Source organism: Myotis brandtii, unplaced genomic scaffold, assembly GCF_000412655.1.
Source record: "Myotis brandtii unplaced genomic scaffold, ASM41265v1 scaffold1172, whole genome shotgun sequence".
Lineage (NCBI taxonomy): Eukaryota > Metazoa > Chordata > Mammalia > Chiroptera > Vespertilionidae > Myotis > Myotis brandtii.
This window is the reverse complement of record NW_005354058.1, coordinates 207475-223027: the sequence shown is the minus strand read 5'-3', so window position 1 is coordinate 223027 and position 15553 is coordinate 207475. Positions and strand designations below refer to the sequence as shown.

Here is a 15553-nt window from a genome sequence, read left to right as displayed (position 1 = left end):
TTATTGTTTAAATGTTCTCCGTTTCAGTTTACTTAATTCCTGGGCCAAGTTGCTAAAACAACAGGTTTCTGGAACAAAATACCTCAAACTGACTCTTGGCTTTCTTGCCAGAGGCTGGTATAGGAGACACCTCTTAAAATGCCAAACACAGCAATATCTTGGGCTTTTAAAACAGCAGAGTTCAAATGATTTGTTAGTATAGAACGTGGTGGACTGTGACCAATTTTGATGTGTATTGCTTTACTTTGCTTTAAAACACCTCATTTTGTTTGATGAGAAAAAAAAAAGAATGTAGTTCTTACAGTTTTCCTGATTAAAATACTAGAATCTAAGTGTTGGAAGCAAAGGCCGTGTTCTCCAATCTTCTATCTTAATTTAGATTGTTGATGTCCCTGTAATGACTCAGTTGGCACACTCATCACCTAACAAAAAGCATGCTACATTAGCAAAAGTCTATAAACAGTCCACCTGCCAGGACCCACAGAAAAGCGTGCAGTTAACTGGCAATGTAGCAACAGCAGGTGCTGAAAGCCAAGATTTGGACACTTAGTTGGACACTCCCTGTCACCACCTTTGGGAAAGAGAATGACTCAGGAGTTTACCTGTTGAAAAAACTTAATTTGAAATATAAATAAATATTTACATTAACTCATCACACTGATACGTATTTAACCAGGATTTTTATTCAGAGAAAAACCTGTGAACCATAAGGTATTATATTTACATACTCAGGAGTTCAGCTCCAAACTCATTCTATTATCCTGTATATCCATCTCCAAAGCAGGGAACAGAAGACATGAGAGCAGTTTCCTTCTGCCTCAGCCAAGCATATTCTCTGCCGTTACCGAGTGAAGGCAGACTTCATGGCTATGGAAAGGATGAGAGGTAATATGACCCAAACAAAAGAGAGTTTACAGCATAATGTGCACCAGACAGGGTTATACAGAAACTGGAGAAACAACCCTTTACGTTTTCAGAGTTTTCTAAGGGCTAAAAACGACTGCAATAACTCATTCAGTTATATTCCTTTAACTCTAAGGAGAAATTAACTGACTCATTTAGGGGGAAATATATGTGTTTTATTTAGAATCTGGTAATCAGAGACCTGGAGTTTGTTTAAACAGCTTGGAGTTTTTAGCCAAGGAGAATGTGTTGTTAACTACGTTGCTTACTTATCTGAGAATTATTCCATAGTCTGAATGCATACTAGTGTTTCCTGAAATATCTTATTCCTACAGGGCAAACCAAAGGTGGGAAGTGGGAAAGGATTTTGATACCTCATAACAGGTACTAATCAATTAAAAAGGAGAGGAACAGTGAAAGAAAAAGATGGAGCAAATAAATAGTGCCTTCACCATCTAGTCTTTTAATCACTTTCAGCCATTTAGGGAAAATACATTCTTTTTTTCCCTTTAGTTGACGTTTTTACAAGGGCAACATATATCCATAAAGCTATATAAACCTTAAATATGCATATTATTATTTTATCACAAAGTCAACACATCACCAGATAAGGAAACAGAATTGCCACATCCCAGAAATCTCCCACGATTCCTTTATAGTCACTACTTCCACCATCCTCTCCAAATGTATCCTCTCTGATAACTTCTAAAATCATAGATTAGTTTTGCCTATTTTTAAATGATTCTCTTAGAATCATATAACATTGTAGTATTTTGTATAAAGTTTTATTTAAAATTGTGTTTGTGAGGTTCATCTCTATTGTGGGTAGTCTGTTCATTTTCATTACTTTTACATTGTATGAGTATGCCACAATTTTCCAGCTTTTGACAATTACAAATAATGACGCTATGACTATCCTATATAATAAAAGGCTAATATGCAAATTGTCTCTACGGGTGGAAGTTCGACCAACCGAGAGTTAGACATGTGCTGACCACCAGGGGACGGCGCAGAACATGGCGGGCAACGGCGACGTGGTGCTGGCAGCAGGCGGCAGTGGAGGCACTGCCGGCCCCAATGGGCCCCGACAAAAGCAGGACCATGGTGGGATAGTGGAGCAGGTGAGCGGGCAGCACCAGGCCAAGGTGGGTGCAAAGGGAGGCCCTGGCCAGCAGCCGGGGGAAGGGAGGCCCTGGCCGGCAGCCGGCAGCCGCTAGGGACTCTACCCATGCATGCATTTCATCCACTGGGCCTCTAGTTCTTATATATGACTTTGGTTCACGTATGTTCACATTTCTATCGAGGGTGGAATTTCTGGGTTATTGAGTATGCCTAAGTTCAGTTTTGGTAAATGTGGACAGTTTTCTAAAGTGGTTGTACCAATTTACACCCTCTTCAACAGTGTTATGAGTCCTACTTGCTCCACAGTCTTACTAAGATTGATGCTATGATTTGTTTTTTTCATGTTAGCAATTCTGATGGATGCAAGATATCTCTTTGTAGTTTTAATTTGCATTTCTCCAATGACTAATGAGGCTGAGACTTTTATCATATGTTTGTTGGCCATTTGAATTATTACCGCTTTTTTTAAGTTCTTGTTCAAATATTTTTTCCATTTTTCTACTGGGTTGCTGTCTTTTTCTTATTGAATTATAGGAGTTCTTTATATATTCTAGATACTAAGTCCTTTGTCCAATATATGTATTGCAAATATTTTCTCCCAGTCTGTGGCTTTTTTTGGGGGGGTGGGGGGTAAGAAATTATTTTTTAAACATTATTTCTTCCTTGGGAAATTTCAATCATATACAAAAGTAGAGACATTAATATAATGAATCCCCAGGTACCCACCTTGAATAATTATCAACTCATGGCCAATCATGTTTCAGTTGTGGACCCACTAAAAATCACCCTCTTTCATCACCCTTATCTGTTGTTTTGCTTCTATTGGCAATCCCTTAGGCCTTTATTACCTCATTCAATATTCCTTTGTTTATTCTTTATATATTTATTAGAGGCCCGGTGCACCCCACTGGTGCACAATCGGGGCCGGGGAGGGACCGCGGGAGGGCTCCAGGGCGTGTCTGGCCCATCTCCCCTAGTCCTGATCGGCTGGACTCCAGCAGCAAGCTAACCTAATGGTTGGAGCGTCTGCCCCCTGGTGGTCAGTGTGTGTCATAGCAACTGGTCGAACAGTCGGAGGGACAATTAGCATATGAGGCTTTTATATATATAGATTGTATTAAATCCAATTGAGTTAATAATTGAATTTAATGAATGTACTTTTGTACTTATATTACCTGAGCTCTCTGCATGTGGTGATTCTGTTGACTTCTTACTCCTTGAAATACCTAGGCTTCTCTAGTATTGTTCTACCTGGTTTTCCCTGCCTTTCCCTGCCACTTCTCTTATCCTTCCTTCATACTCTCCTTTCTGGAATCTTCTTCATACCTTGCTTCTTCAGAGTTATTGTTCCACCAGAATTCTTTTTCAGTGCTCAATTCATGTGGGTGATTAATCCTCACCAGAGAATATTTTTTTCCATTGATTTTTTTTTTTTAGAGGGAGAGTGGAAGAGAGGGGGAGAGAGACACACATCAATTAGTTGCCTCCACATGCGCCCTGACGGAGGACTGGGGATCAAACCTGTGAACCTTCTGTCCAAAGGCTTACACTCTAACCACTGAGCCAAATTGGCTAGGGCCATGTGAGTGATTTTATCAGTACTCTTGTCCATGCTGATGGCTTCTGAGTCCACATCTCCAGACCATTACACACTATTCAATACCAGATCCCTATATAAAGCTATCTGCTAGGCATTTCACCTGGATGACCCAAAAGCTTCCCTGGCAGACTTGCTGATTGTCACCCTCCCAAATTTTACCACCAATTTATTCTTCCATTAATAATACAATTTTAGCTAAACAAATACCCAGCTATCATCTATATTTCTCAGCCCACATTGTAGTGAGATGTGAACAATGCAATTCTTGCCAATGCAATGTAAGCAAAAGTGATGCATGCCACTTCCAGATCTTGATTTAAAACATGGGTTATGTGTATCACTACTCTCTCTTCTCTACTTCCAACCTGCAAGATATGGTGATAACTAAAGCAACCTTGAAAGTTAGGTGTGACCGCCCTGGCCGGTTTGGCTCAGTGGATAGAGCGTTGACCTGCGGACTGAAGGGTCCCGGGTTCAATTCTGGTCAAGGGCATGTACCTGGGTTTCGGGCACATCCCCAGTAGGGGGTGTGTAGGAGGCAGCTGACCGATGTTTATCTCATCGATGTTTCTCTCATCAATATTTCTAACTCTCTATCCCTCTCCCTTTCTCTCTGTAAAAAATCAATAAAATATATTTTTAAAAAAAAGTTAGGTGTGACCAATACACAAAGCTACTTCACCAGCTTAGGTCCCTGCATGACCTCATGGAACAGAAAGCCTGACTATGGAGATCACTATACTATTCTAAATAAATAAACAAACTTTTATTTTATTTAAACTATTGCATTTTTGGGGTCTCTCTGTTACAGCACGTTATTCTTTAACTATTATAGCATCTCAATCATATGATATCCAAACTTTACTAACCATCTATCCACCTAAATATCCTGCATCAACAGTCCCAGCATAAGTCAAGATTCCTGCAGTTACCTACTCATCTCTGCTCTCTCAGCTCCTACATCCAGTTTTCCTAACTGCAGTTCATATGACTTCCTAAAAATGATTCAGGACTTCTACTTCTGGCCATGGTGGGGTAACTGGTACTAGACCCACTCTCGTCTTATAAATAACTGTAAAACTAAACAAATATATATGAGGACATTGTTTTCAGGCAATGGACAACAGGCAGTACAAAGCTGATCCCTGAAAGAAGGGAAATTAACCTGGCAAGCCTATGATTACCCAGCTCTCTGCATGCATAGGGCAATTTCCTGATTGTGATGCAGAGAGCTCAAGTCCAAGCAAAGCACAGTGATCCCCACTGAGTTTCAGCCATGATGATGCATGTACCTATAGTTTCTTTTTTGTATTACTGTGTAGTATATCATTGTTTGAATATTCCACAATGTATTTTTTCCTTTGGTTACTGATGGACATTTCTAGTTTTTGCTGTTATTAATAAGCTGCTTTGAATATTATTATAGCCCGGCTGGGGTGGCTCAGAGGTCGAGCATTTATCTATGAACCAGGAGGTCACAGTTCAATTCCCAGTCAGAGCATATGCCCAGTTTTGCAGGCTCAATCCCCAGTGAGGGGCATACAGGAAGCAGCCAATCAATGATTTTCTTTCATCATTGATGTCTCTCTCTCTCTCTCCCTTTCCCTTTCTCTCTCTGAATTCAATAAAATATATTTTAAAAGAGACTATCCAGTCTACCATAATATTGAATGTGTAAATCACATGCTAATCTTCTAGTTCTGGTGGTGTTTGGAGACTTTAGTGAAGTATTGCTTAAATATTCCAATTGGATTTTTTAAAAAATTCAGGCTTTGTCTCTGCTGTGCTCTGGGAAAACAAAGGAAGGTGTGTAAATTCCCCTTAAGTGGTAGAAATCGTGCTCTAAGTAGCAGTGTGGGTGGCTGCAGTGATTTGTCCTCTAAGCTAGAGTCAGGCCTCAGGTATCTACTTAACCCTCCCAAGTGGAAACTGTCTCTACTTTGGGGCCGCTCATGGAGGACAGAGATTAGTTTATTTCCCAAGGATTCAGCTAACCAGTCCCCCTCCACCCTCTATCACCTTCTTCTCTAAAATGGGGGACCCATGTACATGTATGAGGGTTGGAACAGGTTGAATTTATACCCCTTCAGAAAATGAAGTCCATACCCAGTATCTCAGGAAGTGACCTTATCTGGATATAGGGTAATTGCAGAGGTAATGACATAAGATGAGGTCATACTGGATTTAGGGTGGTGTGCTTATTATGGTATGCTTATTATGGTGCCCTTATTATGACTGGTGTGCTTATAAAGAAGAGGAAGAGAGACACAGGGGGGAGAACATTGCTATTGACTGAATTGTGTCCTCCCAATATTTCTATGTGAAAGCCCTAAACCCCAATGTGACGGTATTTGGAGATAAGGCCTTTGGGAGATAATTAGGTTTAGATGAGGTCATGAGGGTGGGACCCTCATGATGGGATTAGTGTCCTCATAAGAGGAAGAGATACCATGTGAGGACACAGTGAGATGGCCAAGCCAGGAAGAGAGCTCTCACCACAGCCTGACCATGCTGGCACTCTGATCTCAGATATCCAGCCTCCAAAACTATGAGGAGTTAAAGTCCCATTGTTTAGCCACCCAGTCTATGGTATTTTGCTATGGCAGCCCAAGCTGAGTCATACAAACACCCTATGAGGATAGAGGCAGAGAAGGGAGTGATGCCTCTGCAAGCTGAGGAATGCCAAGGGTTGATGGCCACCACCAGCAGCCAGGCAAAGGCAGGGAAGGATTCTACCCAGAGTCTAAGAGGGAGCACTGCCCTGCTGACACCTTATTTTGGACTAATAGCCTCCAGAATTATAAGAGGATAAACTTACGTTGTTTTAAAACACCTGGTCTGTCATACGTTATTACCACACTCTAGGAAACGAATCCAATAGCATTGTAAAGTTGGTGGAGGAAGGTTGGAAATGGGTGGGAGATAACTGAAGGTCTTTTTTTTTGCCTTATCGCAAGTCATAACTGTGGTTAGGAGCCTGTGGGATCTGCAGGTTAGTCAGAAGTGAAGATAAATCCACTCCGAAATTATTATATAAGTTATGGGAAGGAGTTCAACTTTCCAAAGGTTACTTTGTATCTAACATTTTAAGAATGTTATAAAAAATAAAGTGTATTGCCCAGCCCGTGTGGCTCAGTGGTTGAGCATCAACCTAAGAACCAGGAGGTCATAGTTCGATTCCCAGTCAGGGTGTGGGCTTGATCCCCAGTAGGGGGCGTGCAGGAGGCAGCCAATCAATGATTCTCTCTCATCATTGGTGTTTCCCTCTCCCTCTCCCTTCCTCTCTGAAATCAATAAAAATAAATAAATAAATAAAATAAGGAATTTTAGGAAATAAAGTATATCTTGGTCTTATTAGGCCAAAATTCCTGCCAGGAATTGGGTTGTGATTTCCTTGCCCAAAGCATTTCATTTAATAATCTACCTGATAAGTGGGGAATAGTTGTGAGCCAGGAAGCTCCCTAAAATTGGAAATTTAACTGAAATAAGCAAGGACAACCTGGGGAATGGAGGAGACACAGTCCTATTTTTCATGTTAATATCAGGGAAATATTTAAAGCATCAGGCATTGCAGGACTTCTCAAGTCAAGGATATGCATGCATTTATAATATTTTTCATGGATCAGGAAGAGAATGCACATATGGCCTTTAAAAATGTGTGTGAATAAACATCTATGTGACATATGGCAGAGAATTGTGATCCTGTTAAACACTTGCTGTGCTTGGCAGGAGCAAAGAGCTAGCATGCCTGCTCACTTAGTTCTTCCCACCACCTCAGATGTGAGTCTTAGCAGGTGGGAGGATCTGGTGCATGCTTCCTGAGGTCCATATAGGAAGAAAGCATTGCCCACAGCTTAAGCTTTGTCCAATACCAACACAATGTCAGGGCATGAACAGAAGGTATACGTTCCTCTGAGGGTGAAGCCCAGAAAATGTGTGGGAGATGTACAGTGCCCTTCTAGTTGCTGAGGAGCAACTGCATTGATGTGTTTGGAGGGCTCTGTATTGCAGGGAGATGCCACACGCCAAATTAAACCTTCCTCCACCCTGTGGCCTCTGCCCTCGATGGCCAACTTCAGAACAAGTCACATTTAGGAACTGAAATGCCTGGGGCCCACAATCCCCACCCAGAGGCTGGGAAGGCTCTTTGGGCACACGCTCTTTCCTTTGCACCGGATACTGTTCATCTCTCTGCTACTTCATCTTTCAGGTCCCAGCTTACACATCACCTGCTCAGGAAAGATTCACTGATCACCATGTTCTTCTTCTTAATATTTAGAGTTTTGTACATTTGTAGTAATTTGCTCAGTTTTGTTTATTACCATCATTTTTATTTATCACCACTGTTTTTCTCACTGGATTGTATGAGTTTCTTTTTTGTTCACTGCAGTTTTCCTAGTCTGAAACATAGTAGACATTCAATAAATACCATTGACTAACTGGAAGTCCAGTGTTCTCCTACCTGAAAAATTGCTGACTTACAGTTCATTCTCAAAAAAACAGAACCCTCAAGAGAGAGAAGGTAGGAAGGGAGAAAGGAAGGAAGGTGGGGAAGGTAGCAGGAAGAGAGACAATTGTATGGAAACTGAACAAAGGATACAAAGCAACAATTCATAGAAGAAATTAAAATAGCCAACAAATATACAAAAAGATGCTCATTTAGAAATGAAAATTAAAAATAACATTTTTAATAATCATTGTTAGCAAGGATTTAGGTAATAGGGTGCTCTTATACACTGTTGGTAGTTCAAAACTGTGTCTATACTTATAATTTAATAGGAAAAAAATTGAAACCACTTAACATCATCCAGTAGAGAAATTATTACATTTTACTACATTCCTGCTATGGAATCCTTTAGCTATAGACATTAACAACAATGAAAATCCATGTAAAAAATGTTTTTAAAAAGGAGATTGTAGAACAATTATGTATAATAATCCAATTAAGTAAAAGTATATTCTCCAAAGAAAAAGGTTTCAAAGGATTCACACCAACTATTTATAATCATAATATATAATATTTTTTAAAGGTAAGAGTTTCTTCTTATATTTTTATTGATTTCAGAAAGGAAGGAGAAGGAGAGAGATATAGAAACATTAGTGAGAGAGAATCATTGATTCGCTGCCTCCTGCAGCCACCTATTGGGAATCCCTGCAATCTGGGCATGTGCCTTTGACAGGAACCAAACCCAGGACCCTTCAGTCCACAGGCAAAAACTCTATCCACTGAGTCAAACCAGCTAGGGCATCATCCTTACAATTAAAAGCCTAAATGGTCATCACACCGTGATGCCCTCACACCGTCACAAGATGGCTGCGTGCACAGCGGGTGTGCGCAGGTGGGTGGGGCTGGGCTTGACGCTATGTGCACGGCAGGGAGCCTGCCTGGGAGTCCTACCTCCTCCCGGCTCCGCGTGGCACGGAGGCAGGACCCCTGGCTCCAGCCTACTTCTTTGGGGCAATCCATTGAGGAGCCCTGGATGGGTGGGTGGGGCCTACCTCTTTGGGGCAATCGATCACAGGGCTTGTGCACTGTGACAGGGCACAGGCCAGGCTGGGGGACCCTCCCCCCGAGTACACAAATTTTGTGCACCAGGCCTCAATACTAGCCTCTAGTAATATATAATACTAGAGGCCCGGTGCATGGATTCATGCACCAGTGGGGTCCTTCGGCCTGGCCTGTGGGGATTGGGCCAAAACCGGCTCTCCAAAATCCCCCAAGGGGTCCCGGATTGCAAGAGGGCAGAGGCCAGGCAAGGAGCCCCACCATTGCACTATCAGGGCCAGGGAGGGAACACGGGAGGGCTCCAGGGTGTGTCCACCCCATCTCCCCCAGTCCTGATCAGCCGGACCCTAGCAGCAAGCTAACCTACTGGTCAGAGCATCTGCCCCCTGGTGGTTAGTGCGTGTCATAGCGACTGGTCAAACAGTTGGAGGGACAATTAGCATATTAGGCTTTTATATGTATAGTATAGATACTAACTAGTTGGTGTGAATCCTTTGAGACCTTTACCTGTGAGGAAGTATAAATGGGGGGTTTACTTTTTACAATAAATATATACTGCTATTTTGAAAAGAACTTTATTGAGTATGATTGACATAAACTGGACATATTAAGTGTCCAGTTTGTTTTGACATCATATACATCTGTGAAACCAACACCACAATTAAGATAATTTATATCATTCGTAAAAGCTTCCTTTTGTCTCTTTGCAATTCCTCCTCCTTTTCCAAGCCAACCCATCTCCTAGCAACCACTGATTTACTTTCTGTCACTATAGTTTCCATTTTCTGGAATACTACATAAATGAAATCACATACATTATAGACTTTTTCAGGCTTCTTTCACTCAACATAATTATTTTGAGGTTCATCCATGTTGATGCATGTATCAAAAGCTTGGTCTTTTTACTGCTGAGTAGTATTCCATTGTATGACTCTATCATAATTGGTTTTATCCATTCACCTGTTGATGGACATTTGAATTATTTTTAGTTCTTGTCTATTACAAATAAAGAAGCTATGAACACTGTGTACAAGTCTTTGTAAGGCCATATAATTTTTCTCCTCTTGGGTAAATAGCTAGCAGTGGAATGACTTAAGATAGGTTTATATTTAGTATTTTAAGAAGTTCCAAAGTGCTTTCAAAGTGGTTGTACCGTATTATATTCCCATGAGATGGTATGGGGTTGCCGCACTAAATGAGTGGTCTCTTCACCATCATGACATGAGGTAATGACTAACCATCAGCTTACCCGTGTAGTTCAACCAGAGACTGGCCAACTAGAAGGGGTCTAGACCAGGGGTGGGCAACCCCTGGCACGCATGCCAAACATGGCACGCAAGTAACTTTTGCTGGCACGTGAAACCCTCTCTTATAATCTTCCATTTACAATTTTTTTCTTAATATCGACTTTTTTATTTTTCAGATAAATTCAGTGTAGGTGCATCTTAGATAAATAAATAATTTTACATAACATGTATACATTAAAAAATAAATGTATTTTTCATCATCATATACTGTGTTTTTGTCGCTCGAATGAATTTTATTATTTCTTCAAGGTTTTTCACATACGTACACCTTAAGAGATATCAAGTAGGCGTAACATGTTCTCAAAAAATTAGGGTTGGCATGCAGAAGAATTTTGAGTCAGAGATTTTGCTGGTTTTGGCACGCACTCAAAAAGGTTGCCCACTCCTGGTCTAGACCTTTTTGTCTTAGATTCTTCTGAAAATCTGGTAAAGGTCACAGTAGGAACACACACACGTTATCATCCACGTTTGAAATGGCTACGGCCTGAGTAAAAGCTGGGATACTTGGGATGGAAAGCAAAAGGCTGGAGTTCAGTGTGTTGAAAAGCTTACAATCGCTGGGAACTGGTAAGAAGGGGAAAGAGAAGATGATGCCGAGGTTTTAGGAACTAGGTGGTTGAGGTGACAACAGAGGGGAGGAGTAGCTCTGCAGGTCGCTGCCGGTGAGTTGCCTACGGGACACAAGATGTTTGGAAAGTGGTGGCCATTGTACCTGGTCTGGGCGGAGATCCAGATTTCCGGCACAACAACATCCAGGCGCAGGTGACCTACCGGGAGCAGCTGTAATCCCCAGGTGTGGTCAATAAATTCCTACCTTTCAGATGACTCCCTTCTACAACGCAGGGAAAAACACCTCCTTCGCCGCCTCCCTTAAGAAAGCCCCGCCCAGAATTGCGCAATCGCGTCAATCTTCTGGACAAAGTGCCGCCTGACCGTGTTGCGCATGCGCATTTCCCTAACTGCGGCCGCTCCCTTCTCCGGGCGTCGGTCTCCTTCCCTCTCACGGCCCCGCCCAGGCGGCTGCCCGTGACCTGCCTGGGCGCAGGGAACGAAAAGCCGGAAGGGGCAAGACGAGTTCATTAACCATGGGGCTGTTTGGAAAAACCCAGGAGAAGCCGCCCAAAGAGCTGGTAAGGGCCACGGTGGCGGCAAAGGAATGGGTGGATTTGCGTGGGGCGCAGTGGAGTTGGTACAGCGACTGGACACTCTTCCACCCCGACTGGCCAGGTACCGCTGGGCCGCCATTTCCGGGGCTTCCCACTCGACTGAGGGGCGGGAGGAAGCGTCTCTAAGGAGACGGCTGTGGCCTAAGAGAGCCCCGCTACTCAGCACTCACAACTCAAGGGCGCCGAGGGCTGGAGTGAGTGTCGCTCAGCCTCGGCACAGGGCGCGGAGGCAGCCACGTAGCCCTAACTCTGAAACCCCTTCCCGGCGCTCGTTGGTTCAGTCCCGCCCGGACCCTTTCCCGGGCGCAGGCCCCGCCCTCCTACTTCCGCCGGCAGCCAGCCCTCGGTCCTCTCGCGCGAAGATCCCGGACACCGCCGACCCTTCCCCGCCTGCTCTGCTGCGCGGCGGGCTCTGTTTTCCCCGTTCCCTGCCCTATGGCATCATGTTGTCCCGACACAACCATTATAGCAGAACTGGGCCCGGAAGGTTGGTCCCGAAGATCGCTGACCCTGCCTTTGAGTTCTGATCTGCCTGTTCACTTAGATACAGTGTACTGGGTAACAGTGCCCTGCAGGGTCCAGTCCACCTCAGTGTGAATCCTGGTTCCCCACGTATCAGACTTGCCGATCTGTTCAAAGGTCACTGTTCTGTGCCTTCGTCTGTTTGTCAGGTAGAAAGGATAATAGTAGGACTTGAGAGTCATTGAAGGTGAGAGGATGTGAGAGGCCCGCTACCTCCGCACTCTAATGCTTGTTTTAGTCGTGCTGGCGAGGGTTCATTCTTTATAAACTTTACAACTTACTATTATCTAAGTGCAGACCAATAGCACCAGCGTCACCCAAGAGCTTCTTGGGAAACTCGAGTCCTACCCAAGACCTGATGAGTAATAATTTGAATTCTGACAAGATCCCTAAAATCCTTTATTTAATAAATCATCTCACCCATTCCTCTCTGGCAGGCACATTTTAAAAACCAATGTGCATCATGAAGTTGTTGGCATATAGTGTGTTCATTTTTATTACATATTTTAATCACCGATCATAGAACAGTAGATACTCAATAAATATTCATTCCCTCAGGAATTACTCCTTGTAAATACTGTTTTACTCCCTGTGAAATAAAAATTGTGGAGCTTACATGAGGTAAGGGTGTATTGCACTTGCCAATATAGAGCACTACCAGTATATAGATGCACATTTTGTGGTATGTCTGTATTATAAGATGCTTGTTATTTTAGAAGTGTGTTTTTGATTTTGGGAAAAGGTCATTAACCTTCATTGTTTGGCCTTAGCTTTGCCATTCATAAAATGAGATACGATTCTGGGGAAACAGGCTCATTACTATTAAACTTATAAAATAACAAGCATCTTATAATACAAAGGATGAAGGAACCTTGTAATTCATTTAGAAACCTGTCACTCTCTTGGGATGGGAAGCAAGAAGACATGAAATTGTACTGGAAAGAGATACTTCTTGGAGTTGAGGTTCTGTTGGAAAATTGCTGTTTTTACTCAGGGACTTCACTGATTTAGCCTTTGAGTAGAGTTGTCTACTTCCATGGCATCAGAATTCTGAAATCATCTTACTAACTTATAACTTAGACTGGGTCATGATTCATGGTTGTGGGGCACTAATCATAAAAGGGAAGAAAATGAGAAGGGAATATGGAGAAAAAGATAAAGCTTCACTCAGTTTATATAACAAACATTTATTTTGTTTGTTTTTCTTCCTTTTTAAATGTTTATTTTGGTGTGCATTGGGTTGGATACCAGGTTTATAAAACTGTATGAGAACTTCAAAGAATACCACATTTACTTATATTTTAGGTTAAATACAGCAACAGCAAGGAATAATAGAAGTATAAGATCTGTGATGTCACAGTGGAGGGAGTGATTGTTCAGAGTGGCGAAGTGATTAACTGGTCAGGCAGGGTATCAGGTCTTGTCATAAGAGGTGTAGCTAGGTGGATGGGTTGGTGTAGGATAGGAAAGGAGAGACAGTCCAAGCAAAGTTAACTGCATATACAAGGTGTGGAGGAACCAGAAAAAACGTTCAGAATGGTTGGAAGAAGCGATACTGTTATATGGAGTGGGATGCAGGAGTGAGGGAGAGGTAAGTTAGAGGGCAGGTTAGCAAAGGGCCGTGTGCCATGCCTATGGGGAGCATTCAGTGATTTGGAGTAAGAATTGGAGAGAAGAGACTTAGGTATGGAGGCCAGTTAATGACCCTGCTGAGAGATGATGTGGATTTACAACTAAGTGAAAATGGAGATAGAGAGGATAAGGATGAGTTTTAGAAATATTTAGGATATACAGTTAGAATTTGCTCATCTATTGGATGTGGGATGAGTGCAAAAATTACTATTAGGTTTCTGTTTAATCCCACCCTTAAACAAACCTACCTTCCCTCTGAGTGTCCGTACCATGAACTGAACTTGAGATAATTCAGGAAAAGAGCAGGTTTAATGGGGTGGTGATGGGTGGAGGGGGAGGAGCCACAAAGCTCAGTTTTAGGCAGAATTCAGGAGATGAGGGAAGACATTAGAGAGTGAGTTATCCTGGGAAAATATATTTCTTTTCTACTTTGCCTACTCGGCAAAAGTGTAAGCTTGAGAGAAAGGATCATGTTTTTCTTTGTCGTCCACTGGGCCAGCATAGTGTTGAACTCTCTTAATAAGAATAAAGTGCCTATCAAATATTGGATTGATGAACTGAAGTACAGTTGGGGAGAGAATATGTGTACACATTTGAAGGACAGCCTAGTTGACCATCTCCTGTGTACCCATCTGAGAGTGATCAGAATAGACAAACTCTGGCCTGAATTCACTTGTATTTGTTGCTTTCGGCTAATTTCTAGTTTTACATATGTTTTAAATCTTGAAGGATACACAAAATCCTAGTTTACAGAGATTGCCTTTAGGGAGAGGAGCTGGATAGGTGAGGGTCAAAAGTGGGAGAACAACTTAATTGTCACTGTATATTCTCTTGGTCCCCTGCTGTAACAAAATACCATAGGCTGGGTAGTTTATTCACAGCATAAATTTATCACAGTTATGGAGGCTAGGAAGTTCAAGATCAAGGCACCCACAGATTTGGTGTCTATTGAAGACCCCATCCCTAGTTCATAGACCGCCATCTTTTCATGGTATCCTCACATGGCAGGAGGAGGAGTCAAGCTTCTGGGGTCTCTTTCATAAGGGCACTAAACCTATTCATGAGGGTTCTACTGTTGTGACCTAATTACTTCCCAAAGGCCCTCCTCCAAATACCATCACATATGGGGATTAGGTTTCTTTTTTTCTATTTTAAAACAATTTTTTATTTTTCAACTAGAGACCCGGTACATGAAATTCGTACACTCGGTGAGGAGGGGATCCCTCAGCCCGACCTGCACCCTCTCGCAATCTGGGAGCCCTTGGGGGATGTCCAGCTGACAGCTTAGGCCCGCTCGACAGTTGGACATCCTTAGCGCTGCTGCAGAGGCGGGAGAGCCACTGCCACTGTGCTCACCAGCCGTGAACCCAGCTTCTGGCACACTGACCACCAGGGGGCAGCTCCGGCATTGAGCGTCTGCCCGCTGGTGGTCAGCGTGCATCATAGCGACCAGTTGTTCTGCCGTTCGGTCGATTTGCATATTAGCCTTTTATTATATAGGATTATAGTTGACATCTACACTAATAAAAGAGAAACATGGTAATTAGCGTACGACCGCTACCCTTCCCATTGGCTAATCAGCATATTCTTATGCAAATTAACTGTCAGCCAAGATGGTGGCTGGCAGCCATGCACTGAAGCGAGCAGGGAGGCTTGCTAGCTCCAGTGACGGCGAACTCCAACGTTCCCCGGCGGACTTGCCGGCCTCTCAGCTGCAACTCTAAGCAACTATGTACTATGTTGCAAATAAGAAGCTAAACAAAACCCCAGAAACCAGCCGGACTGAAAGCCAGCC

General features: G+C 42.8%; 1 protein-coding gene and 1 long non-coding RNA gene across 3 annotated transcripts in view; one reads left to right on the top strand and one right to left on the bottom strand.

Moving 5' to 3' along the window:
* Positions 1-4215: 4215 nt before the first annotated feature.
* The window catches only part of LOC106724116, a 27417-nt gene continuing 16079 nt past the window's right edge, over positions 4216-15553 (bottom strand). Inside the window, exons 2-3 of the long non-coding RNA XR_001359877.1 lie at positions 10370-10375; positions 4216-4238 (exon numbers count right to left, since the gene is read on the bottom strand). This is a non-coding gene — a long non-coding RNA (uncharacterized LOC106724116). The remainder of the gene's footprint in view (positions 4239-10369; positions 10376-15553) is intronic.
* Positions 11434-15553, top strand: part of CHMP3 (charged multivesicular body protein 3) — a 39425-nt gene continuing 35305 nt past the window's right edge. The window contains exon 1 of one of the 2 annotated variants that reach the window (XM_014530178.1): positions 11434-11568. In XM_014530178.1, coding sequence (XP_014385664.1) covers positions 11524-11568 — 45 coding nt within the window. In that variant the 5' untranslated portion in view covers positions 11434-11523. The remainder of the gene's footprint in view (positions 11569-15553) is intronic. The other variant, XM_014530188.1, reaches the window with a different exon arrangement.